The 27,653-nt window shown below is 43.1% G+C and overlaps 2 protein-coding genes across 4 annotated transcripts in view; both read left to right on the top strand.

Annotated features, from left to right (window-relative positions):
- LOC147998836 (uncharacterized) overlaps positions 1 to 27,653 on the top strand; it is a 924,038-nt gene that overhangs the window by 62,432 nt on the left and 833,953 nt on the right. The window lies entirely within an intron of this gene.
- Positions 19,016 to 23,011, top strand: LOC147998864 (uncharacterized). The gene is made up of 5 exons (XM_087595563.1): positions 19,016 to 19,211; positions 20,242 to 20,401; positions 20,863 to 21,806; positions 22,518 to 22,623; positions 22,742 to 23,011. Exons 1-3 carry the CDS (start codon positions 19,085 to 19,087, stop codon positions 21,008 to 21,010), a joined length of 435 nt encoding a protein of 144 aa, XP_087451689.1. The 5' UTR covers positions 19,016 to 19,084; the 3' UTR covers positions 21,011 to 21,806; positions 22,518 to 22,623; positions 22,742 to 23,011.

Below are 27,653 nucleotides of genomic sequence, written 5' to 3'. Positions count from 1 at the left end.
TCTCTTGTGGATCTTCTCAAAAAAAAAAGAGGAAGAAAAGAAAAAGACAGCTCTTGCTTTCCTTGACTTTGTATTTTTCTCTTTGTTTCTAAAGGCTTGATTTCAACCCTGAGTTTATTGCCCTTCATCAGATCCTACCAGACTCTCTATGGGATGAGGCTTTGCCTACTCTTGGTAACAGCAGCATGGAATAAATGAAGCTTCTGCTGATCTCTGTTGTGGTGTTGCACATCACAATCTCACCGAAAACCATGCATAGCCTGGTTTTAGGCTCTATTAAAGTGGCCCACTATTTCAGTGTTCCCTGCAAGGTGCCATGGAACGGTAGTAACATAATTCTGCATGCACATCGACAGGTTTCTCCACGGTCTTCTGGGTCATTTGATAATAATTTATAGTGAGTTCATGGATGAACACACACACACACACATACACACACACTTTACTGACATGGTGCATATTCTTTGCACACCAAAAATAAAGTGAGCGTTACTGAAAATGCACCAATAATGGAATCGATGGAGGGAGCTGTGGGGAAGCTAGGGCTTAGAGTTACTTAAAAGACCAGATGCAGATTCGCAGATTCTCCTTCTATTGGAAGAGAAACTTGATAGACAATGGGGATCTTTATTTTCTTTCTCTAGAGCACACAGGACTAGGGTGGCAGCTAGGGCTTTGAGTGTGTTTGGCAAGTACTGTAGCACTGAATTAAATCCTAGGGCTGGAACCCTATTAATCATCTACAACAATTACAGGGCAGGCTAGATGACGACACTCAGCTGACAATGTGGACATCTCAAGACAGTCACTGGACAATGGCTGACACACTTGTCTGAAGACTGGAAATGTTTCTTGATCTTGGAGAGGAAAGAAGGACCCTCCAACTACACTGTTCTCTAAGGAAGTTTATTCAGGTGAGGGATGACAGGGACTGTTTTGTCTCATGTCACACATGTCAGTAGAAAATATCCTAGGTATTGGATGCCGCTGTTAGCATTAACAGAACACAGCCCATAGTGTTGGGAAGATTAATAAATTATGAGTAGGATTAGAAAACCCCAAGCCTCTTCCAGGTTTTAGGAGAGCAAAAAAAAAAATACCACGAAATATGGCATTAATGTGATAGTTTGGTTAAATCTAGTTACTAGTTTCTATTGTGATACCTATTGTCAGTGCCTGCGCTGACAGTGTGTGAATATCGGGTGTAGGTTTGTGGGGTTGAAAGAAAACACGTACATGGGTCACCCCTTTTTAGCGAGTGCCACCAAGGCTTTACTGAGATCTCCTTATATACCAGAGGCAAAAGCTGTGGAAAAACAACAAGGCAGGTGAAAATCCCCAACCAGGATAATAGGACAAGTCTGTGTGGTGAAAGTTCCAGCCCAATCAGGGGCATAAACAGCTTCTTAAAAACAAAAAGCAGGAAAGCTGAGTGGGGAGGAAGGGTGCCATGGAAAATCCCAGCCCCAAATCAGGGCTAAGAGCAGCTGTCAAAGGTGTAAACAATTTCTTGCTATAGCAGGCTGAAAGGCTCAGCGAGGGGGGAGGGAAACACCAAGGTAGGGCCCAACAGGAGCCTTCACTGGTGGCTCTAATGTTTCACTTTCCTATGCCAACTGGCCTCCACACTGTTTCTAGCACCATAATGATTTCAAGTCTTCCTCCTAAGGAATTTTGTGGCAACCATTGAATGCTAAGCACAAGGCTTCATGGGTGTTCCCCTAACACACACCCATGTTGCAACCTTCCATGCAGGCTATTTCTTGATGTGATTTCAAGCACCTGTACATAATAAGACAGGAGAACATTTTGACTGCATATTCAAACTGGTATTATTTCTCAGGAATTTTTAATGGCTAATATTGGTGAAGAAGGATAATTTGAGTTAGGATGAGACATTTTTGGGCAGGATTTGGAAGGAAACATTCATTTAGATGCATAAGAATTACTAAGGTTTTTATAATCAACCCTTGAAGAAAATTTGGCTTTGGAAGCAGGAGGTGCTCAGTGACTCTGCCCCAGGAAAGTCTCCTGGAAAGGGCACCTCAGCTTATGCTCAGTACAGGGAGAACATTAGCAGGGAGGCAAAGTCTGCTCCCCATGACATCAGCTGTCCCTTCTTGGACATTCTATTGTCTCCTAGAGAGTTCTTGGCGTCCTCTGCTATGTCACCAATGTTGTAGTGACAACCAGTGCCCTAGTTTGTCTCAGCCCGAGTCTGGCAGATACATCCTAAGACATGTTTTCCAGTCTTAGAAGTGTTTTGGGAGGGGGGATGTCGATTGTGGAGAGACTAGGGTGAAGGAGTCTGACCTTTCGTCTCACAGAAATGATGGACAAAGAATGTGGTTCTGGGGAATGTGGAGTAAGTTCTGGGCAGTGTCTTTTGAGCTTTCTGTGGAGGCGGGGGGAGGGATGGTGGGGGTCCTGCAAGCTTAAGCTGACCTTTCTAGCAATTGGCCACAACAACTGGAGCATCTGCAAAGGAATTGAATTTCCATGAATATCACAATTCCTGAAAGTCATGGATTTCAGAACATTAATTTTCCCATCCCCAAAGAAAGGATATGGTAAGGCCAATGCTACTATTCTGTGAACTTCTGGCCTTTACTTTTAAAGTTGATTTGTGGCTTGTTTTTTGTTTGTTTATTTATTTATTTAGTTGGTAATATTATCTATTGCCAAAGTCAAACATCTGGGTTACATCCTCGGACCCACATGACAGAAGGAGAGAAATGGCTCCTGAAAGTTGTTTGGTCATGTGCTGCACACACACACACACACACACACACACACACACACACACACACTCATACTCATACTCTCACTCATACACACACAAACTTTAAAGCAATAGTAATTTTTCTTATAGTGTGATATAATTGGTTCTAATACAAAGACAGCCTGAGTGTAGTTACTATATAATTAAATAGTACTCATGCTCTCAGGCAAAGAGTTTAAAGTTTATAGGCACCTAATAAACTCGCATTGGGACATATAAAGAACATTTAAATGTTCAGCAGAAATACAAAGAACAACTAATTTAATTTGTTAAAAGTGAAAGCTTATACAATTCTGAAGGTTTTTATACTGGTTTTATTATACATGTAACTATGAAAAGAAAACATACACACTTGATCAATGAAATGAGGAAGAGTGATTTAATGAACACAAAAATGGATGGTACTTCAAAATTTCCATGATTACATATTATCTATTTAATTCCCTCCACAATAGCAAGAAACGGACATTATTATTTATGCGACATTACAGATACATAAATCGAGAAAATATTGTTTGGCCTGATTATCTGAGCTTTTTAAAGGTTTAGTTAATTGACAGAGCTGTGGTTTAAAATTAGGGTCCATATTCTTCTGTTTTAAATGTGTGACACTTTTCTCTTTTTTTCTCCATCTTTATTAAATGGGTATTTCTTATTTACATTTCAATTGTTATTACCTTTCTGGGTTTCCATGCAAACATCCCCCTAACCCCCCTCCCCTTCCCTATGGGTGTTCCCCTCCCCATCCTCCTCCCATTACTGCCCTCCCCCCCAACAAGCCCCTTCACTGGGGGTTCACTCTTGGCAGGACCAAGGGCTTCCCTTTATTTCTAGTGGGTGCTGCTCTCCCTGCTCTGTGTGAAGTGGATGGGGGAAGGCCCGGGCCTGAGGTGAGTTGGAACTGGGGTAGAAAGGCATAGGGTCTCCTAGGTGAGAATGCCAAACCACCACTGCTGCTGCAGCCACCATGGAGAAGCCCTTGTTCCTGCTACAGGGAGGAGAGTCTGGTGCCCACAAGATGGCTGAAGGGGAGCTGAGAGTGGACAGCTTCATCACCTGCCTGCTGGAGGTATGAGGATATCGTCCGGGAAAAATTGTGCAGATGACTGAAGCAGAAGTCCGAGGGCTGTGTATCACGTCTCGTGAAATCTTTCTTAGCCAGCCAACAGCTGTGAACACAGGTTTCTTTTGGAGAGCAGGCCTGTGCAGGCTGAGAACCTAGGTGGGACAGTTCAAGCTACCCTTTTTCCATGGCCAATCTCAGACCATATTCAGAAAGTATTTCTTGGGCTAAAGAGATGGCTTAGTGGTTAAGAGCACTGACAGCTCTTCCAGAGGTCCTGAGTTCAAATCCCAGCAACCACATGGTGGCTCACAACCATCTGTAATGAGATATGATGCCCTCTTCTGGTGTGTCTGAAGACAGTCACGGTGTACTTGTATATAATAAATAAATAAATAAATCTTTAAAAAAAAAGAGTATTTCTTCCAGGTGATGGATTTCCAATTTATGGAATTGAACTAACTTACTCATGGTGGAAGTGACACAGAGAGTTAAAGTACAGAAGGAATAATCCAGAATGTCCACCAACAGTTGCTGTCACACCAGGACTTTTAAAAGCTCAGCTGCTAGAGAAGCAATGTAGTCTTTGGTTATTCTCAAGCTTAGGTCTTCTAGTCATTATAAGCTGACCATGACACAAAAAGAGTCATCTATATCAAAATAGAGAATAGTAACTAGATTCACACCACACTATCACATTACTACTGTATTTGAGGTTCTCAGTTAATATCTAAGAACCTGGAATAGGCCTGGGTCTTGCTACACATACTTATAATTTATGTCCCCATTGTCAGCTGAGATTCTTCATGCAGCCTGGGGTCAAGGAGGTCATCCCACAAAGCACAAAACACCCATCTCAGATAAACATGTATGGTTTATTGAATCCAAAACATCCATGAATTTCAGGACACAATTAATGTTGTAACCTAAGGATAATAGATAGAGAAGAGAATTAAGATTTCTAGTTCATAGATCCAGTAAACACCTTCAACAAATCATAGCAGCAAAATTCCATAAGGTAAAAAAAGAAAAGGCCATAAAGGTACAACAAGCCTACAGAACATCAAACTAATTGTACCAGAAAAATTCCTCCATTCACATAATAATTAAAACGCTAAATGCACAGATCAAGAAAGAACATTAAAAGGGGTAAGGTATAAATATCTAGTAACAAATAAATTCAGATGTATCTGAATTACACCAGACTTCTCAACAGAGATTCTAAAAGTCAGAAAATCTTGGGCAGATGTAATGCAGACACAGGCTCCTATATCCAGCATAATCCTCAATCACCATAAAAGGAGGAACCAGGATATTTCATGACAAAACCAAATTTAAACAATTCTTTTCTGTAAGAAAGCACAACAGAGTCAAATAGGAGGAAAACTCCAAGACAATGAACTAAACTATACCCAAGAAAAACCAAGAAATTAATTTTCTCTCAATAATTTAAAAAAAGAGAAGCACACAAACATAATTTCACCTATAACCAGAAAAAGAAGAGAATGCAGCAATCATTGGCTTTAATATCTGACCAGATCTTCTTTCCCTAATCCCCAAGCTCCCAGGGGCCAAACTGCCAGCCAAAGTGTATGCAAGGATGCTCTATGGTTCAAGGTGAGGCCTGTAGCCCCACCAAAGGCAGATCCTAGAGGTGTGAGGTGGGAATGGATATGTGTGGGTGCAGGAGCACTGTCACATAGGCAAAGCTGAGCAGAAACGGGATGTAAGATTTGATGAGGGGAGTGTGGAAAGCAGGACAACAGTTGAAATGTAAATAAATAAAATAACCGTTTAATAAAAAATAGCCAAAAATAAAATAACAAGTAAAAAGGTAAATGAAAATTAAACCAAACCAAACAAACAAACAAACAAAACCCCTGCAGTGTATTGGCCTAATGCTGCTTGTATTTTAATGCTAATTGTAGAACTCAAGACTGGTTAACCCCAAATAACTGACCCTGCTCCCAGTTAACTGTGATTATAAAGAAGCCAACAGCCAACAGCTGCACAGCAGAGAGATGGGGGAGGTGAGCTTTGAGGGCTTTGCTAGAGAGGATCATGAGGAGGGAAGAAGGAAGAAGAAGCTGCCATAGAATAAAGGAAGAACGTGTGTGATGGAGAGGAGAGAGGAAGAGGACAGCAGCCATGGTTAAGGGAGAGGAGAGCCTGGTCCTGAGGGCTGTCCAAGGGGAACAAAGAGCAGCCAAGATGCTACACAGGCTGTAAGAGTTGAGCGTTATTGTTTGGAAAGTAGATCTGGTCCATGGAGGGCAGGCAATTGCCCAGCTACTGTGTGACTAATGCACACTAAAAATAAGTTTAACAAAATATGTATAACCAGTAAGACAGCTCTGTAGCGGATCCTAAAAGGAATACTTTAGTTTGAAGGGAAGGACAAAATACCAGAGAACACAGGGGATAAATTAATAAAACTAAGAAAGTTAATCAAAGAAGACTGTGAAAACCAAAAAAATTAACAAAATGACAAAATTTAATACATAGGTTTAAATAATAATTACATATCACTAAACTCAATATCTAGGGTGGTGGGGCATGAATTCTGCCATGGTCTGAACTCAGAAAGGTGGGGTTGGGAGAAACATGTCTGGTTAAATAGTCCACCCACATTGTGTCAATGTGATTTAATCTAAGGACAAAGAAGTGGAGCATCTCTCATGGCTTTCTTCTAACCCCTTGAAAGGATCACTGGGGTGTGGCCTCAGTACTTCATACTTCTTGCTAGGTCAGCGAAACTCAGGGAAGCTTGAGATTGTCATAGCACAGTGTTAGGCTAGATATACTGAGTAGATGATACTAAGTTGTTCAGATGGTGATACCCATTTGCATGTGTTCTTAATGTGGACCTAAGGAAAGAGAGATCAAGGTCCTTAGAATAGAAGGAACATTCCCAGTCCTTTTCTACCATTCCAGACTGAAAGGCTGGTGGGGAGAAAGTGGTAAATAATAGAGAATTAATAGATGATGCTTTGAATGAAGGGTTGGTTTTTGTGCTGGTTTAGACAGGGTCTCACGTATCCATGTTGCCCTCTCCCTGGCTGGCCCGGTTCACTTTGAAGTCAGTGCTTCCACTTTCAATAGACAGTCTTACAAGAGGGGCCTCCGAGGTCTCTAGGACAGCATTAGCCATTGACAGTTGAGGTGTGCAACCCACAACTATAGTTTTAGCCACTTTGTTCCATGTCTACCAGCTATTTCAGAGTGTTGCTGTTCTATGCCTGACAATCAAGGACACAGAAAAATAACCTGATAGAGAACAAAGACATGGTGATCACATCCTTGCCTCTGCTGTATGTTCTGGATGAGGTTTGTTAAAATTCCAATATTGCAAAAAGCTTTATATAGGGCCAATCACATTAAGGGTCACTATGCACTGTTTCATCTAAAATGGCCTAATCAGAACTGACCGCCAGACAACACTTCCTGCGAAGTTCCTATGAGAAGCTTAAGTTTTTTGTGTTTTTTCTTCTTCCTTCCTTCCTTCCTTCTTTCTTTCTTTCTTTCTTTCTTTCTTTCTTTCTTTCTTTCTTTCTTTCTTTCCTTCTCTCTCTCTCTCTCTCTCTTCCTTTCTTTCTTTCTTCCTTCCTTCCTTTCTTTCTTTCTTTCTTTCTTTCTTTCTTTCTTTCTTTCTTTCTTTCTTTCTTTATAGGTTTAGAGGAATGTATTTTGGGCCACGGATCTGCCCCTAGTATCTTAGCTATGGATGTGATCAATCGGTGTTAGTGTATGCATTCAATAAAATGTCCATTTTTGACTAAGGTAGATGCTTCTGTGTTTTGTGGGGTGACCCATTGTCAATGTGTAGTGAGTTGGGGCCCTGGGTATGGTCGCATACCCCAGGACACAGGGGATGCAGAGCAAAGGCAGAAGAAACTGCACGCAGTTGCAAGCTTTATTAATCCTTATTAAGCTAAGAATATGCATTACTACAATTTTCATTGTGTCAAGATACCATAAGATTATCATTCCCAGGATACCAGGAACAATGAAGGAAGATTAAACAAAGAAAGACGAATAAACAAAAGCTTCTTCTAAAAATATTCATATAACAAATCACCTCTCTTATTATAATCAAAATATACTCACCATTACCAAGAGAGCGTTAGAACCACTTCCACAGAAATGGGACACAGCAGAACATAATTTAAGGCCAAGTGAGAAAAACATTTTCTTCTCCAGGGCGGCATTCCAGCCCCTACTTGAATCTGTCACCAGGCCTTTCTTGACCCTGCCTGGGAGCTGCATCTCTATGTCTTAACAATTCCTTCTTTTCTCTTTTGTTTTAAAGTAACACTTTGCATAACATTGCTAAAGGTCCTTGTAGGGGTTTAGTCATGTAAAAATAAAGCAACGTAATACATAATGTACATAAGATTATGGCAAAACTAGTTCCTCCCATGCTATGGAAAATCCTTTGAAGCCAAGCCTTGGGATCTAATCCTGTCAATTGATCAGCCAATAATTTCGCTATTTCCATAGGGGTAGTATCTTCTAGCTGTTTACCAGAAGACATTCGAACATCATATTTCAAGGCATTAATTACTTTTGAAGCACTTTCATTACCCTCTAAATAGGCTTGAATTAACTTCCAATCATGTTCTGTGTCATTATCCATATATTTACTAACAGAAAAGTAGTAGGATTTCATCATGATAAGCAATATAAGCCCGATAACTGGCATTGGCCGCAGCAGAAGAAACCATGAGTAAAACACACATTGCTAAGAATAAGTGCTCAGCCGTAAAGGACTTTCCTGAAGGAGACAAAATTATTCCTTTCAGTGCTTAATCGCTTCACCTGACCCCACATAGGTAATAGGGTTGTCACTGCACGGATCCTTATCCATTGTTGTTTGTGGACACTAAGAGAAGCCAGGGCCTCAGTAATGGAGGACACCTCCTCATCTCCTGAGAACATCCATCAGGAGAAAATGTAGCTGGTTTAACTGGATTCCTTTGAGGGTAGGGAGCAGTTCTTATTATTCTGTGCTTGGATCCATCTCCCGGGTAACCAGAATAGTCTCCCATCCTGTAATGAGACAAAACCCTCTCCCCTATATACAATGATGTCCCTTCCTGCCATTCAGCATCCCGGGCAATTTTTATCCATACTGTCTGTTCCATGCCTTCTGGGGGGAAGTTCAACAAAGTGTCTATCGGCTCTTGATATAACTTCACCTTGTGGTAAATTAAGAAAATTAATAACGTATAATGCTTGTGCCAATATAGCTCTGGGACTGGTCTGCAAACTCCATTCAGGTTGCATAAGGCCATCTCTTTTCCCCCTTTTTAATTTTATAATTTGTCATTTCAGGGTATGGTGAATTCTTTCAACAAAAGCTTGTCCTTGTGTATTGTGTTCTGTACCAGTAATATGTACAATATGATATCATTGACAAAATTGTTTATATTGATAAGAAATATATGTTGGTCCATTATCAATTTTAATTTTAGAAGGCAGTCCCATAACAGCAAAAGGTTCCAATAGATGCTGTATAACATGAGCAGTGCGTACTCCTGGCAATGGTGTAGCCCACACAAATTTTGAAAAATTATCTATGCTTACATCTATATGTGAAAGGCGACCAAACTCAGAAATATGGGTTATATCAATCTGACACAATGTATTAAGTTGCATCCTTCTGGGATTAATTTGAGATGGAATACATTTTATACGTGAAGACTGACACATAGGACAATTAGCAATAATTTGTTTGGCTTGAGAATAGGGAAGCTTATATTTAATATGTAAATATCCTGTATTGGCATGATTATGACTGTGTTCTTCTGGGGTAGCAAATGCCACTAATTGATCTACCATATGATTGCCAAGTGTTAAAGATTCTGGAAATTTTGAATGTGATCTAGTATGTGTAATGAATATTCTAGAGATTCATAATAACAATAGTCCTTTAATATGTGAGAATAACATTTAATATAGGCTTAGATGTAGAAACAACAGCAGTCGCAATATTCTGTACTACTCCTACAACATAAGCAGACTCAGCTATAATATTTTTACATCATGAGTAAAATCCTGGAATACATTAATTACCGCTAATAATTCATTTTGTTGTACTGACCCAAAAGAAGATTCTTGTCCCCAAAATTAATCTTTGGTCCAATAAGCCATCTTGGTGTTAGAGCCATCTGTAAACACAGTAAAGGCTGATGGTAATGGATCAACAGAAATTAGTGTATTTATCAAATTTTTTTTTGTTTTTTAAAGCAATCCCACAATTTACTATGGGGAGGATGAAATTCAATATTTCCAGTGTAAGAAATCATGGCTAATTGAAAAACCTCAGACATCTGCATTAAATATTCCACTTTATCTTTGCGTAATGGGAAAACAATAGCAGCACAATCATATCCCCACAGAGTAACAGGTTTTTGTATGCCTTGCTGAATAATTAAAGAAATTTGTTCCTCATAATTTGTTAATGTTTGGTTAAAGTTTTATTTAATATAAACCCATTCTAAAGGCAACTCATCCTGAGCGAAAGTGCCTGTAGGATATTCAAGAGTATTTAAACATATAATTTAATAACTCTATCTGGATCAATACGTGCCAAATATGCATCTTTCCATTTTCAGAAAAGATACCCTTGCATGCCTTCATATAAGCATTAATATCCCCAGCCTCCTTTATAGGTAATAATGCTCTCCTGTACTCTTCATTAGCATTTTCAAAAGCAAGCATTTGCAGCAGTTGTCCTCCAGCTTCCGCTCCTACCATTGTTCTTTCCAATGTTAATTTTAATATACATAAAAACTTAATATATGGTTCATAGAAAGCTACTACCTTTTTCAACCAACCAGTATCATCCTTTATAATAAGTCTGTTGGGCCACACCTTGAATCTACGCTGGCCTAATTATAGGAAAAGAAAAAGCAGGTGAATTCATCATTATCAACGTGTGAATCTAATGGTCAACATGCCATCCTCGGGAAAAGACTTAGAAAAACCTGCTTCAGGCAGTGGTGCAGAGGGCAAAACTTTTACTTTCGTTTTGTCTTAATGAAGCTCTAGCTTCTTGTTCTGTATTCGTTATTACCCTGTCTGCATTCATGGCCTTGAATACAGTAAAAATTACAGTCCAAAGAGATCAGGAATTGGAATCTTTTTGCCCTGCCTGACAGCCTTTTTCTCCCTAACTTTCACTTTGACCCAGATATCAGAATCCCTGGAACCCTCGTCAGGGAACCATGGAGTTTACTCTTGCTGTCTCTAAACACTTTTCTAAACCAGACTGATAGACATGAATTCCCTGCACTCTTAAAGATGCGTAAGCATAGCGAGATGAAGAGAAGATTTATCTTGTCCCATTTCCTTGTAATAAAATGTACTTACCTTATCTGACTGTCCAGACTTACCTTCAGGGACCCTGTTCCAGTGCCATAGGTCGACGTCTAGGGTGTTGGGAGCCCTGCGTCCGGTCGCATTCCTTTCTGTGTTTCCTGATGTTCAGTGGCCATGCCACTCCAGCATGCTTTGAAATGAACCAGTTCGCAACCACCACCACCAGCACCACCACCACCACCACCACCACGACCACCACCACCACCACTACTACCAGCACCACCACCAATTTGGTTTTGTAAATAAAGTTTTATTGACATCGCCATCCTCAGCATTTACATCCTGTTCAGTGCTGCTTCTGGCTGCAGCTGCAGGGCTTAGGAGCCACAGAGCCCTTTAGGCTCCCAGAGCTGAGAGCATTGACCATTTGCCTTGTTTGTGAAAGAGGTGACTGACTCCTGTGCTCGAGGTGGCCATTCCGTGCCCCTTAACCCATAGCATAGGTCTCTGTGCCATCCTCTCCCTTTGCTATGGTGTGCACTTCCTGGTACATTTCCGTTAGCTCTTGACATTTCCAGAGCATTGGTCTTGCAAATTGAATTTGCATGGCACCAGGAATAGACCTGATAGCAGGGTGTGGGACACTCCCTATGGGGACCCTGCCCAGGGGCATAAGCTTACTTTTCCAGTCAACTCCCTGAACAGTGAGCCTTTGTGGGACAAGGTACTTCACGACATGACTTGACCTCTCTGCAGTGCACCCAATTCCTGCTTGGCTCAGATGTCCCCCAGAGAGGTTGTGTGTGTGTCCCCAGTAGAGGCAGCATTCTGTGTGGTGGCATTGACATGGCATCCAGGAAAGTGAAAACCAGAGGGACATGTCGGGCAGTTGGAAGCAGATGTCTGCGTCCATGGAGAGAAGGATGGACTAGACACTCCTACAGGAGGTGAGCTGAGAAGCACTTCCTTGGCTTTTTCACAGCCATGTAGGCTGCATGCCATGCTGTGTACCCATGCTGTGCTGAAGCCCCAGACTTTGAGTCTCCCACAGCTGCTGTGTCCTGGGTCCATGGTAGGATTAAGCAGACTTCAGCAGGAGAAAGGTGAAAACCCTGGTTGCAGGGTGGGGATGGCACAGTCATAACACTCCTGCACATGAGGCCCCTGACTTAGAGCCGTACAGCAGCTGTGACAAGCCAGCTCTGGTGACACTCATCTGCAATGCCAGGCCATGGGGGGTAGAGGCAGTAGGATCAGTTGTTTAATTATCCTTGGCTACACGGCAAGTTCGAGGCCAGCCTGGGCAACTTTGTCTATTAAAATAAGACAAAACTAGGTCTTGACTCTGAGCATCACTGCCTGTACCTGGCATGGTTGCCCCACCCCAGGGAAGAAACCCCTCTGTCCAGAGGCCATAACTGCAGGAGACCCCTGGCCAAGTGTCTATACAGCGCCCTGTTTGACTGGTCTGTGCTGAGGACCAACCACGCTCTCCTCAACAGGAAGGACATGGGAGAGGCTGTTTCTGTGAGGTCCCGGGCCCTGAGACGGCCGAGAATAAACCCAGTCCTTGGGAAAGCCATGGAGACTAGGAACCCAGGGGATCTCTGCAAACACCAGGGCTGGCAGAGGACTCTGATCCTCTACAGCAGCTGCTCTCAATCTGTGGGTTCTACATCAGAGCTCCTGCACACCAGACATTTACATTACAATTCCTCACAGTAACAAAGTTACACTCATGAAGTAGCTCTCCAATAAGTTTATGTTGGGATGACAACATGAGGAACTGAAATAAAGAGACACAGGATTAGGAACGGTAAGAACCGCCATTCTATAGGAACCCAGGCATCTGCACTCGGTGTCTGGAAGTGTGATAGGCTAGGCTTCACACTCAGCGATGCCAGCATGTGGGCACCAAGCCTAGGTCCCACCCCAATGCTTCCTGGATATATGCAGGCCTGGTTCCATCAAGAAGTAACAAAGGAACCTTGGTAAAAAACACTGGGTACCAAACAGGTCAGGAAAACACACCCCCTCTGCTGCAACTCCTCTCAGGAGGGCTGGTCTTCCCAGGAGGCCCCGGCTATAACCACACCTTGTCTCCCAGTGCTTGCCCATTGGTGTCTTGACCATATTCAGATTTGAGGACTTTGAACAGAATAGCTTCAAGCAGATTTGCATCAATGAATCCAAAAGCAGTTGCAGTCCTACTTCACCCAGCACATCTTCAAGCTGGAGCAGGTGAGAGTGGACACCTATTCCCCAGCCCAGCCCAGCCATCACCCTGAATGTGAGCTGTGTCCCTCAGTATCAGCAGGATGGGGCCTGGGCACCATAGGTTCCCCAGGACCTAAAGCTATGTCCTTGAACTAAGTGCCATGCTCAGCCCTTCCAGCCTCTTTCAACCCTTCTGGAAGCTCAACTGCTCCTGCAGCAAGGCAGCAGTGTGCACATTCTGTCACGTCATTTGTGTGTGTCTACCGGAGGTCAGAGCCTGTCCCCTCAGTTCCTTTCTTTTGGTGTATTTGCCTTTCTGAGGAGGCAGCACCCACAGGTATGGGAGGCAGCCACATGCATATTCTGCAGCCATGTCTGATTCCTCTGAGGCTCAGTCCCACTTACACCACTTACACACCTACCCTCCAACCTCCCCACTCGATGTCACCCCTGGGGCTCTGTAAACCTTCCTGCTTTCTGTCTTTATATAACTGGTGACACTGCAGCCCTCAGTGGTGTCATACAGTGTTAGTTTGTCTTTGCACTGCCTGGAGGTCTGACTTAGGAGAATGGCTACCATTCTCATTCCTGTTCAAGGGTCAGAATCTGAATCCTATGTAAGGCTGAATAATATTCCAGCACATGGCTGTGCCATGTTGAATTTACACAGTCACCTATGGATCTTATATTTTGGCTTGTAAACACACACATATAAGACTCAAGTGACACCCAAGTGGGGAATTGCTGGAGTCCTCCATGGCTTTCTGAACCGTCTGAGAGACCATCCTGTCCACAGTGTATAGGGCACCATCTACTCATAGCTCACACAGCATGAGAAGATTAGGGAGGGTTAACCTGGCTTCTCTGTCTCCTACTTTCTGCCACACTAGCCCTAGCATCTTTCTGTATTGCAGTGAATGTTTAGAACCCAGGAGGATGGCAGCTTCCTTGCTCAAATATAGCAAGTTCCTCCTTGCCTGCTTTGAGACTGAGTCTCATGCAGCCCAGGCTGGCTTTGATCTCACCATTAGTTAAGATGGCCATGAATTCCTGGTTCTCATGCCTCAGACGTCTCTGAGTGCTGGGTGACAGGTATGCACCACTCTTAAGTCCTGCCACTGGGACAAGAGTGAGCAGAACCAGCTCTGAAGCACACACTTTGCTGGTGTCAGTGATGACTGACTTATGATCCTGTCTTCCTTGCACATGACCCTGCTCCTTGGTGCATGCCATCCTTCCTCCCTGTGACTCATGGGGACACCAAGCCTGAGGATGTCAGGAAGAAGTTTACTTACTTCACTGGGTTGGAGGCTGTTAGGTTCCTGCGTCAGTAGGTGAGATTCAAGCTAGAAGGTTTGTGGCATGAGAAACTGGAACAGAACTGGAATGGCAGGAAAAATTGTCACCTGGCTCTGAGAAGACCAGGTGGGCAGAAACTCATCGTTGGGCAGGTAGTGAGCTCAAGTCCAGGCTGGGCATTGCTCAGCACATGTGAACAGGTGTGCTTACATGGACATGTGTTTCCCCAACATGGTCACCACTTATCCAGGCACGGTGAATACTCCAAGGAGCTTTTTATGTTTTAACATTGTGTGTGTTTGTGTGTCCATACATACATATACACACATACATTCGTACATATACACGAATACACGTACATGAAAACACATTCATATACATGACTATAGAGTCATGCTCACAAACACATATATACACACCTACATGCATACACACATACACACACATACACACATACACACATACATGCATACACACATACACATATACATACACACATACACACACATACAATACATATACACACATACAAATACAGCTATACACACATATAGACAGACATATACACATATACATATACACGAATACACATACATGCATACACACATTCATATCCACACGTACATACAGACATATACATATATACTCACATACATGTAAGCACATGAGTGGAAGCTAGAGGACAGCTTGGCCCTTGGTTCTCTCCTTTTTACCACGTGGGTCCTGGGGATTGAGTCAAGCTCATCAGACTTGACAGCAAGCCCCTTTAACTGTAGAGCCCTCTCATTGGCTGCCAGTTGCCTCTTTCCACAAATTCTATCCATGGTGGGATGTTTAGAGTTGTTATTCTCATGATTCCTTCAGCAATAGCGCAGACATCATTTACACTGCATTAGGAGTTATAATTCATGTAGATGTCAGGAGAGCTGGAGGCATGGATCAAGAAAAGAGCCCACTTTCAATGTCATTATGTGGTATTGCCTTAAGCCCTTTTATACACTCCCCTGGCTTTGTCTGAGTATATGTTTGAGGTCTCTCTATGACTGTGCAAAGAAGTAAGAGATAGGGCTGGGCCACAAAATAGGAAAGTACTTGTTCATCCAAAAACAAAAACAAAAAACAAACAAAAATAGCTCTAGGGTTAAATATTGGTGCTAGTACTGAACAACACAGCCAGAAGGTATTTTTCTAAGTAAATAACACAATATTGGGGATGACAATATGATCAAATATCCTACAACATGAGTTTGCAATGTTACCTACATTTTATAAATCAAGTCTGACCAACGTTTTGGTTATTTCCAATCATGTCTGAGTGCATCATCACGGGAATCCCAAAGAAAATCAGAAATGGGTTCGTGAAGCTGTTGCACAGGGCCAGTATAGACCTAAATACCACAGAGGAAACCTTGATTCTTATCTCAAGGGATCATTCACCATCCCTCTTGTCACATAACTTATGAAAAGACGTCACCTTTCCTAAACTTATCCTTTTTCCCAAGTGCTGCAGAAGGGAAGATCTGGTGTCAAGGGGTCTGGATTCAAACCACAGGACACTGAATTCATTTAAATAGGTATAGTTTATTAATGCACACACCAATACAGTTCAACCAGAGCAACAGCTCACAACTGTGTACTGGACATTGCTAGGCCCAGCTCATTGCAAAATCCACATGGGCTCATGCACAAGTGCTGGAAATGCTTCGGTCTATGGGCCCTGACTCAGGCCATTTTACACATAATTGTTCCAATTTTCCTTGAATCTATTGGTTCCTATGTGAAGAATACACTTGGGGAACTTGTTAAGATTAACAAACCTCATAACATACAAAACATAACAGGGTATGTGACCAGCACCACACAGTTCAACGTCAGAGTTTTTTGTTCTTTGTTAGTGTTTTTCTTGGCAACCATGATGTGGAGGCGTATTACAGAACAATAGGAAAGAGCTGGCTGCTGTGTAGCAAATTCGCTGCTATTAAGGTAGGTATGGGGGCAAGACCTCAGCAGTAGCCCTTAAGATGGGAAGGAGATGATGTGTTTGATAACTGAAAGGAGCTGCCTCAGCTGTGTTTCTCTGCCTACTCAGTGCCCATTCAACATCACTCTGTCCCTGAAGAGGAACTCAAGGTGTGCCCCCTGCTGCCTGTGAGCCAGGAAGAGGCACAGAAAGGCAAGGCCACAGCACTGGTTTCCAATCCCTCAGTAATGCTGGATTTCCAATAATGTACTTGTATACACAAATACACTGTGGTAAGTTGCAATAGATACTAATCATTTCTCACATAGGGCAGCAGTTGATTGACTACAACTAATTCTATTAAAAAAAAGAAACCTGGCTCTTGTAGAAATATACAAAGAAATATCTAGGATGGTGGGGGATGAATTCTGCCATGGACTGAACTCGTGGAAGTGGGGTTGGGAGAAAGATGCTGGTTAAATAGCCCACCAGGTTCACATTGTGTCAACTTGATTTAATCTAAGGACAAAGAAGTGGAGTATCTCTGATGGCTTTCTTCTAGTCCCTTTAAAGCATCACTGGGGTTTGAACTCAGAACTTCACACTTCTTGATGGGGCAACTACACTCAAGGAAGCTTAAGACTGTCATAGGCACAGTATTATGCTATATATACAGAGTAGATAATACTAAGATGTTCAGATGGTGATGTCCATTTGTATGCACTCTTAATGTGGACCAAAAAAAGAGAGATCAAGGTCCTTAAAATAGAAAGATCAGTTCCAGTTATTTTCTACCATTCCAAACAGAACGACTGGTAGGGAGAGAATGGTAAATAATCGAGAATTCGTAGATGATGCTTTGAATGAAGTGTGGATTTCTGTGCTGGTTTAAAACAGGGTCTCAAGTATCACATGTTGCCCTCTCCCTGGCTGGCCAGGATCACCTTGAGCTCAGATAAACCTCCTTTCAGTTTAAATAATTAGGCTTAAAAGAGTGGCCTCCAAGGACTGTGCACACAGCATTAGCCTTTCACAGTTGAGGTGTGTAACCCACAACTATAGTTTTAGCCATGTTTTTCCATGTCTACCAGCTATTTCAGATTGTTGCTGTTCTATGCCTGACAATCAAGGATGCAGAAAAATAACCTGATACAGAGTAAGGACATGGTGATCACATCTTTGCCTCTTCCGTACATACTGGATGAGGTTTGTTAAAATTCCAATATTGCAAAAAGCTTTATATAGGGCCCATCACATTAAGGGTCACTATGCACTGTTCTATCTAAAATGGCCTAATCAGAACTGACTCCCATATAACACTTCCTGCAATCCTCATATGAGAAGCTTGAGCTTTTAGTTTTGACTTTGTCTTTTCTCGTTCTTTCTTATTTTTTGCTATATAAGTTGAGACAAAGGTAGTTAAGGCCAGGAATTTGCCCCCAAAATTTGAACTACGGATGTGATCAATCAGTGTTAGTGGGTGCATTCTATAAAGTATTCATTTTTTACTATTATAAATGTGTTTTACTATGATAAATGTGTTACTACTTTTGTGTTTGGTGTGGTGGCCATTTCCCAGTGTACAGGTGCTGGGACCTTGCTCTATCCACTTAATGATGTTTATAGCCTCATTTTAGACGTTTCTGTGCACCCTCTATATCTCTTGTTTATTTTATTTTTCTGATAGAAGCTCATGGTACATCTTACTCAGGCCTGTGATCAGTGCTCCTTTAGCGACATTGGTGCAGAGAGCAGAACCCCACAAGCAGCATGAGGTTCCCTTCACTGGTGTCTCCAATATTGCATTTTCCTCTGCCAACTGGTCTCCACACTTTTCCTAGCACCTTAAAGACTTCAACTCTTTCTCCTAAGGAATTTTCTGGCAATTGTCGATTGCTAAGCACATGACTTCATGAGTGTTCCCTTAACACACACCCATGTTGTAACCTACCATGCAGACTATTTCTTGATGTGATATAAAGCACCTGTACATAATGAGACAGGAGAACTTTTGACTGCATATTCAAGCTGGTGTGAAATCTCATGAAGTTTAATGGCTTACATTGGTGAATGAGGACAATTTGAGTTAGGATGAGACATTTTTTGGGAAAGATTTGAAAGGAAACATTCATTTGGATGCATAGGAATTACTAAGGTTTTTATAATCAAACCTTGAGGAAAATTTGGCTTTGGAAGCAGGAGATGCTCAGTGGCTTTGCCCCAGGAAAGTCTCCTGGAAAGGGCACCTCTGCTTATGCTCAGTACAGGGAGAACATTAGCAGGGAGGCAAACTCTGCTCCCCATGACATCAGCTGTCCCTTCTATGACATTCTATTGTCTCCTAGAGAGTTCTGGAATCCTCTGTGATGTCACCAGTGTTGTAGTGACGACCAGTGCCCTAGTTTCTCTCAGTCTGAGTCTGGCAGTTACAAGCTAAGACATGTTTTCCCGTCTTCGCAAGCGTTTTGGGAGGGGGAACGTCGATTCTGGAGAGACTAGAGTGAAGGAGTCTGGCCTTTCGTCTCAAAGTAATGATGGACAAAGACAGCACTTCTGGGGAATGTGGAGTAAGTTCTGGGCAGTGTATTTTGAGCTTCCTGCCAGGGTGGCTGCAGGCTTACGCTGACCTTTCTAGCAATGGGCCACAACAACTGGAGCATCTGAAAAGGAATTGAATTTCCATGAATATCACAATTCCTGAAAGTCAGGATTTCAGAACTTTAGTTTCCCCATCCCCACTGGGAGGATATGGTAAGGCCAATGCTATTATACTGTGGACTTCTGGTCTTTACTTTTCAGTTCATTTGTTATGTTACATTGATATAATAACCTCATCAGTAGTCATGGAGGGTCCACCTTTTCTGAGTTTAGACAGGGCAGCAATGTATTTCACTATCATTGCTTCTTTAAATACAGTGGGTATCTGACAGTAGTAACAGGGAGAGATTGTGCTCCAGGCAATAACCTTATGTTCTTAGACCTTCTCTGATTTCTTCTAACTGGCAGGGTCATCGTTAGCTTTATATATTAGAGTGTGTGTTACAAACATGTTTCTAAAATACCAAAACTATTTGGATCGTGTAGACCAAGATTCAGCCTGTAACCTATTCGCACTTCTGGGGCATTTGGTATTTCACATAGGGACACTGATAAGTCTGTTGAACATATCCTCCCCGGAAATGCGTTTTAAATCCAAAGTTGTTGGCTTAGAGTATCAGGGTAGGGCATCTGAGTGTCTCCAATCACTCAAGTTTTCTGGATGGTGAATTTATCATCTGAGTTCTGAAGCCACAGGAGTGAGGGTCCTGAAACCAAGCTGTACCCTGTTCAGCTGATGATAATCCTGGAGAAGCCATCTCCGTGGTACATGTAAGCACGTGATGTCCGGCATAGGGAACACCTGGCTGCTTATGTCTCTTGGTATCTATAGAGTAGTGGGAGAACTGAGATCCACTGAGGAGGCCTCTTAAGCATAGACCAATCGCCTAGCAGTGACACTGGGTTCCTGGCTTATTCTCCTGTTTAGGCCTCACTGAGGTCTATGAACACTCTATGCATTCTCCCCATGCAGGTTCACTTGTGTTCTTCTACCTACAGACGCTGGGAGAGAAACATCATCCCCTGGCACTGAACTAAGCGAGAATCAGGCCAAGAAGGAAAAGGAGAGGCTGATTAAAGAGCTGCAGCTCATTACCGAGGAGAGAAATGACCTGAGAGATCGCCTGAGGTTTCTGACAGAGAGATCCATGAAGAACAGGTATGAATCGCTCCAAAGGCTCTTGTTTCATTCCTGGGTCTGCAAGGTCACCTTCTTATCCTATTAAGGTTTTGGGTTCTAGAAAGCTGTGCCTCCCTAACCACCCTGTGCTAAACCTCACCTCCCATATAGTGGAGATTCAGAACCTGACCCTGAGGATTGAGATGGAAATTGGACTCATCTGCTTCCATTTATTGAAAAGCAGAACTTGTGGTCTGAATGAAGAAGTCAGGGATAAAGTCAGGGAGAGTGAGTGCCCAGTGTGCATTTGCAAAGCCCTTGACAGCTGGTGGCTTTGCAAGATTGTAATTGCAGTGAGTTTGTGGTGAGTCTCTGTCCTTGCTAGGCAGGGGACTGAGTGCTGGAAGATCAAGGCAGCAGCCTGGGGTAATATAGGACCCACCCTGAGTTCATATATTCCTAAATGCCAATGTTCATTGTATTCTATCATTTCGGGCCAGGCCACACTTCAGGCCAAATCCATATTATGAAGACCTGGAGAGAATGAAGGAGGCGGTCATGTCAATTCTGCACAACTTAGAGATGGAGAACACTGAGGTCCATGAGAACAACCATAAGCTGAAGAAGGAGATTACCTTCTCTAGGTAAGTCCTGGTCAGAAAGGCTATCACTTGTGGAATGGCCATTTCTGACTTTCTTTGTTCTGGATTGGACGGTCTTCAGCTCTGGTTCTATCTCTTGTGCTATTTACCCATCAGTGTTCCAGGGTCATTAGGACTCAGTTTTCAGTTCCATAAAAGACTGTTACTCATCCCAGGATTGTCTAGGCATCTTCAAAACGCTCTAGGGAGAACAGTACTGATTGAAGTCAGCAGAAGGTTATTAGGCTGACCTGGACCTATGGTGTCACACCAGGTTTTACAACACTCAGTGCGTGGACCACATGGTTAGCATGACCTTCTCTTGGTTCTACTGACCTCTTTTGAGGGTGTTGGCCCAGTACTAATTGATGTTGCCCCCATGCATTGGGCTTTCATGGATAGTTGTGGATCCATGTTCTTTCTCAGAGGTGTGGACACTAATTGGTGTCAGGCCAAGCAAACAATTTATTCTTCCCCGAATTAACTCTTTATGTTCTGTGCAGCAGCCTTATATGTATCAAGATGCATTTTATTAAGTCTTCATGGGTATCTGGGACCTGGTAGAGTTAGTGGGACTTGGGAGTAGGAATGGGAGAAAGGGCCAGCATGATCTTACTATGCAGACTGTATTTCCAGAAACGTGCTCAGCCAGCTCCTGATGGAGAACACATGTAGGAAGAAGTTGGTCCCACTGAAGCAGGAGAGCAAGGAGGTACATCTTGATTGTGCACTGAACCAGAAATATTTGGTTGACTTTAACAAGAAAGATAAAGACCATCAATGGACAGAACCAGCATTATCAGGTAGGGACCTGTTAGCTTAACAATATCTGATAAAATTTGCCAATTTGATACATCTTTGCTTCTCTTACCACCTTTCTAATTTACACTCACAACCAGCCAACCACCTCATGTAATGGAATTGTTCATTGCTCTGCCTATGCACAAGTATTCTGGGAAGTTAACCACTTTTCAGAAACTGAATTATTGTGCAAGCATATTTTGCTGCTCGTTTTGAAGCTGCAGTCTAGAAATGGTGACAGATGAATAACATATCATATTATTGCATATCCATGTGATACATTGGATCCTATGTAGAGTTTTGAACAAGTTCTTGGTTCTTTGACAAATGACACTCTGTGGTCATGTGATCTCTTGTGTAGGAAGCACCTTTGGGATAAGAACCAAGTGCAAATGTCAAATTAGTACTTGTCATTGGCTTTATCCTTGGTGACATATGGACATCTCCTTTCTTCCTGCAACCTGATGAGGTCTCTTGCCATTGCCCTGTTCTTGTTTTGCACTGGTATAAGTCTGAGTCCCATATTGTCAGCCCACATTACTGTGAGGCTCTCTGGAGATTTTGCCCTGCCCACAGAGTTAGCAACAATGATATCACTTAAAATGTCCATGTCGACTGTCCAATAGAACTGAGGTGGTAGAAGGCAGCATTCTGACAGCTGGCTTGCATTTCCCCACCAAATCAGTGTCTGAAAAACTGCCTTCCTCTCCCAGGTCTCAGAAAGTGCAAGAGAGCTGGAATTGGACACACAGCAGTAAGAGAGCTTCCTGAAGAATAAGTTGCTTTCTCAGGAGTCCCTGATGACCAACATCCTGAATGGTAACAACATTTTTTGGATGAGTATTCATCCTCTGAGTTAATTTGTCATTTCTTAGAGACGCTAAATTTATATACCACTAAGCCAGCCTGACTGATTGAAGTCTTACTTTCTTCTCAGAAAACAGCACTTGAGAGACAACTTGGGGGACCGCCTTTCATTATGTGTGCTAGAGGAGAAACAGCAATACATCTGTGCTTCTAAATGTTCGTTAAGAATATGCTTTTAGAAATATTTTTGTTATGATTTTAATTGAAGTTTTCTTTTTGTTGTTTCATATTTATATGTTCTTGTTACTATTTTTACTTTCAAATATTTTTAAATATTTTTATTCATTTTAATCCTGTTTTGTTGTAAAAATGTATTTGTTATGAATAAAAATTGAATTCTATCTCTTGACTCTTAAGACCATCATTCTTACTCAAGGGTTCTGTCCCCTCCTGTGGACTTAGAACTGACAGCTACACATGGATCTCTGCATGTTCCATGGATCCTGGGCTAATAAGTGAATTCAAAGTCACCAAGGGGTACTCAGTGTGACAGTGTCTTTTGTGTGGAGAATGTGGCTGTTCCTCGGACACACACTTTATGATGTAATCACTGACACACTTTACCCAATTGTTAGGGTCCATGTGGTTCTTCTGAGAGAGCAGCAGGTGCTCTACCCTGTGAGTCATCACCACATCTCCTGCAGGTGGCTTTTGTTATTCCACATGAGGTGCTGTATTAGGTGGACAGGATCACCTATGATTAAATAGAGAGACTCAGGAGATGTGTGTTCACAGGGAACTTACTGAGCTGTGCGTGCTCAACGTGTTAGGTTGCCAGGCATCCCTACAGGGCTCTGGTGTCCCCACTGCTCATTGTGGGTCAGGATCGTCCTCCAGCATCACTTAGTGTCCATATTAGAGCAGATCATTCACCTGTTATCAATGATGACCATATGTATTCTGCACATCTGATAAAATACAGAATAGAAACTAGCTTCTTGTAGGCCAGCTTGGCATAATCAGTTTTTTGATTGTTAGCAAGAAAATTATTGTAATCTAAGCAGTTTAGGAAGGAACCTCAAGAGCATCCATAGTAAATGCAGCCTGCAGCTGTGAACACAGGTTTCTTTTGGAGAGCAAGCCTGTGCAAGCCCAACCGAGGTGGGACAGTTCAAGCTACCCTTTTTCCATGGCCAATCTGGGATCGTATTGAGAATGTATTTTTTCCAGGTGACTGATTTCCAATTTGTGGAATTCAGCTAACTTGCTGAGAGTGCAGGTGACTCAGAGAGTTAAAGTACAGAAGAACCAATCCAGTATGTCCACAAAAGCTTGCTGTCACCCCAGGGCTTTTAGAAGCTCAGCAGCTAGAGAAGCAATGTAGTATTTGGTTATTCTCATGCTTAGGTCTAGTCATTCACTATAAGCTGACCATGACACAAAAAGTGTCATCTGTGTCAAAACTAGTTGTAACTAGATTTACACCACACTATCACATCACTACTGTATTTGAGGTTCTCAGTTACTATCTAAGAATCTGGAAGAGGCCTGGGTCTTGCTACACAAACTCATAATTTATGTCTTCATGACACTGTGTGCTTTGTTCTGTTGATGCTACCATTGGCATACAATACCTTGGACACTTTGTGCTGACATCTGTGACATGAGACAATAGTTCATGTCATCCTATCCTGAATAAAATGTCCTTAGAGTACAGTGTAGTGGGAGGGGCCTTCTTTTCCTGTGAGATAGCAAAACATTTCCAGTCTTCAGTCAAGTCTGACAGCCATTGTCCAGTACCTGTCTTGAGTTGTCCACATTTTCAGCTAAGAGTCTTCATCCAGGCTGCTCTATAATTCTGTAGAAGATTAATAGGGTTCCAGCCCTAGGATTTAATTCAGTGTGACTGCACTTGCCGAACATGCTCAAAGCCCTGAGATCCACCCTAGCCCTCTGTGCTTTAGAGAAAGAAAATAAAGAACCACATTGCAGTTGAAGTTTCTCATCCAACAAAAGGAGAGCCTGCATAGGGCCTTTAAGTAACTCTAAACCCCAGCTTCTGCCCACAACTCCCTCCATCAATTCCATGATTGGTGTGTTTTCACTACTACTTACTTTCTTCTGTGTGCAAAGAATGTGCACCATGTCAGTAAGTGTGTGTGTATGTGTGTGTTTGTGTGTGTGTGTGTGTGTGTGTGTGTGTGTGTGTGTGTGTGTGTGTAGTCCCTAGTGAAAACTGTCGAGAAACATGCAGACTCATGCTACTACTGTCCCATGGCACCTTGCAGGGAACCCTGAAATGGTGGCTACTTTAATACAGTCTAAACCGTGTGTGCATGGTTTCTGTAAGGTCACCACTACAGAGAGCAGGAAAAGCTTCAGTAGTCACATGGATGTGATCAATCAGTGTTAGTCATGCCCTTCCAGCATGGTAGACTGCAGGTTGTCTGTCCCCAGCACTTTGCTCTCTTGTGCCCAAACAATGCCAAGGTCAGGGCCGTTGAGCCGTGAGGCAGAGGCTCACCACCCTCAGTGCTGCCTAAGACCCCTAAGACTGTCTCTTTTGGGTGTGTGCGTGCTGGACACTCATGGATCCTGAGATCTCCGCAGCTGAGGTGAAACAGTACCGGAGCCATTGCAATGTGGGCACACATTTGATTTTGGAGCTGGGCCACTCTTTGACTTTTATTGAGTGGAGAGACAACTGTTGGCTGAGCCTTTGGTGAACCGGATGGCCCCTGGCCACGTCAGCAGTCAGCAGTATCAAAGCTGAGCAACCAGTGTTTTATGTTTCATTTTGTCATCGCTGGTCAGTGTTCTGATGCCACAGCACATGGCTGGTCTCAATCTCCCCATGTGGCCACAATCCCTAATTGATATGGCCTCCACTTCCCAAGTGCCACTGGGATTTCTGTAGAACCCCTAAGGCAGCAGCAAGCAGGAGCTCCTGGCTATTCCCTCCCTGCTCTCTGCATCTGCATGTCGTTCTGTGTACATATGGCTATGTCCTCATATACTCTTGATGCCATGATACCTTAATAAACACTTGAATCATGCCCTGATGGCCAGTTTTCAACTGCTACCTGACACCATCTATAATCGCCTGGGAAATGAGGGACAGTCTGGATCAGACTGGCCTTTGAGCATGACTATGCGTGACTGTCTTCGTTGCTGTGGGAGATGCCAGGCAACCTCTTTTCTGATCCTAGAGTCCCTATACCCAGCCACTTGTCCCCTCTACAGCCAGACCCTACTTCTGCTCCTAGGCACTGTCTTGGACTTCCTTCCCTCAGGTGGCTTCTCTCCTTTGGTTGCTACAGAAACCTGTTATGAGGAAAGGAACAGGGAGTTAAGAGTTCAAAGCCATCTTCCCACTGATGTTCTTTCTCAGAGGTCAGTGGGACACTTAAAGAGTTTTGTGTATACATTTTATTAAGCAAGGGACAATCATGCATCAGACACAGGAAACTAACAGCACATCTACTGGACCTCCTTCAACACCTGGGCATCTCTTATGGCCTGTGCTTCTGTGTGCTGAAACCTGGGGACCAACTTCCTGTGGGGTTTCCCAGGGTGACTATGCACATTACTACACTGGCGTAAATCCTCAAAACTCACAAACATCAACAGGACTGCCACAGGAACGGTTCTACATCAACAGATACCACAGATCAGCAAGCAGAAGCATGGGAGGGTGGTGCTGTGGCTCACACACTTCTCTTTCCTCACTAGGGCAGGTGACCAACTGAAGAAAACAAGGGGGCAGCAGGATAGAACAGGAAAACTACAACCCAGTCCTTGCATTAAACACCCAAGCACATTTAGACTAGAAGAGAGAAGTTTGCCAAGAATGAGGGCCACTTTGGACATCCATCATCAATAGCCCTGGCTGTCTAGGCCAGCATCAGATCCAGCAGTCTCCAGGCAGCTTTCCACCAGGCCCTCAAGGGTGCTAAGAGCATTAACCATGAAAAATAGAACAAGATCTCTGCCTCTTGCCTGACTGACAGCCAAGCATGTGTATGCCCTGGCTATGCTCATGCTGGGACCCCTTCTAGATATTAAGATATAGAGACCTGATAGTTGATTAAGACCCTGTTCGAAAAGGAAGACACCGGATATTTCCCTCTGGCATCCATATGTGCATGCATGGTTGTACAAGCTGGTAGAATCTCTCTCTCTCTCTCTCTCTCTCTCTCTCTCTCTCTCTCTCTCTCAAAGTTTTGAAGCACAGCAGAAGAATCTCTGGGACTCTAAGCCTGAGCAACCTCATCTGTGAGCCACAGCTTCTGTGTGAGAGCTCCTTTGTGTGAGAGGGGTAGGGTGACTGAGGAAGTTTGCTGGTGTCCATCCCTGGCCTGCATGTGCATGCATACAGAGACATGGACACATGCACATGCTGAGTACCCCTCATCCAATCCTGAAATCTGAAAACATTGAATTTCAAATCCAGGCATTCTCCTAACCTACACCTTCCCTCAGGAATTGGAGATGAGGCCTTGCAAGAATCCTCAACCAGTGAGACTGGCCCAGACCTTCTGAGATCCATTCTGCCCCAGGAGAACACAGCAGGTGGTATCAGGACAACACAGAAACTCAAGACTCCAGCCTGATGCAGGGACCGCCTGCTGGGTTAGAAGACTCAGCATCAGGTTCCTGAAGGAAAACATCACCTCTGAACACACAGGGTCGCTGTGGCTATGCCTTCAAGGCATCTTCAGCAGCAGCTTAAATGGACTAGAAATGACTATGGGAATCTGCCTGCAGGGTAATGTGAGAATCCTTTTGCTCAGGCTTGATCGCTAGATGTTGCCACAGAAAACCTTGAACTCTTCTTGGAGTACAGTCCAGGCAGAGGCTGAACACAAAACATTCTGATTATGAACTGAGTTTAACAGATAATCCGGATCCTGAAGGCCACAGGCCCAAAGGTCTGCACTGTAGGGGTGAGGCATCACTGCAGGGATGACCACACAGTGCAGGGGTGAGGAGTCACTGCAGGGATGACCACACACTGCAGGGGTGAGGAGTCACTGCAGGGA

Source organism: Rattus norvegicus, chromosome 19, assembly GCF_021556685.1.
Source record: "Rattus norvegicus strain SHRSP/BbbUtx chromosome 19, alternate assembly SHRSP_T2T, whole genome shotgun sequence".
In the NCBI taxonomy this organism is placed as follows: domain Eukaryota; kingdom Metazoa; phylum Chordata; class Mammalia; order Rodentia; family Muridae; genus Rattus; species Rattus norvegicus.
The sequence above is the reverse complement of the archived record's forward strand: the minus strand, read 5'-3'. Positions and strand labels throughout refer to the sequence as shown.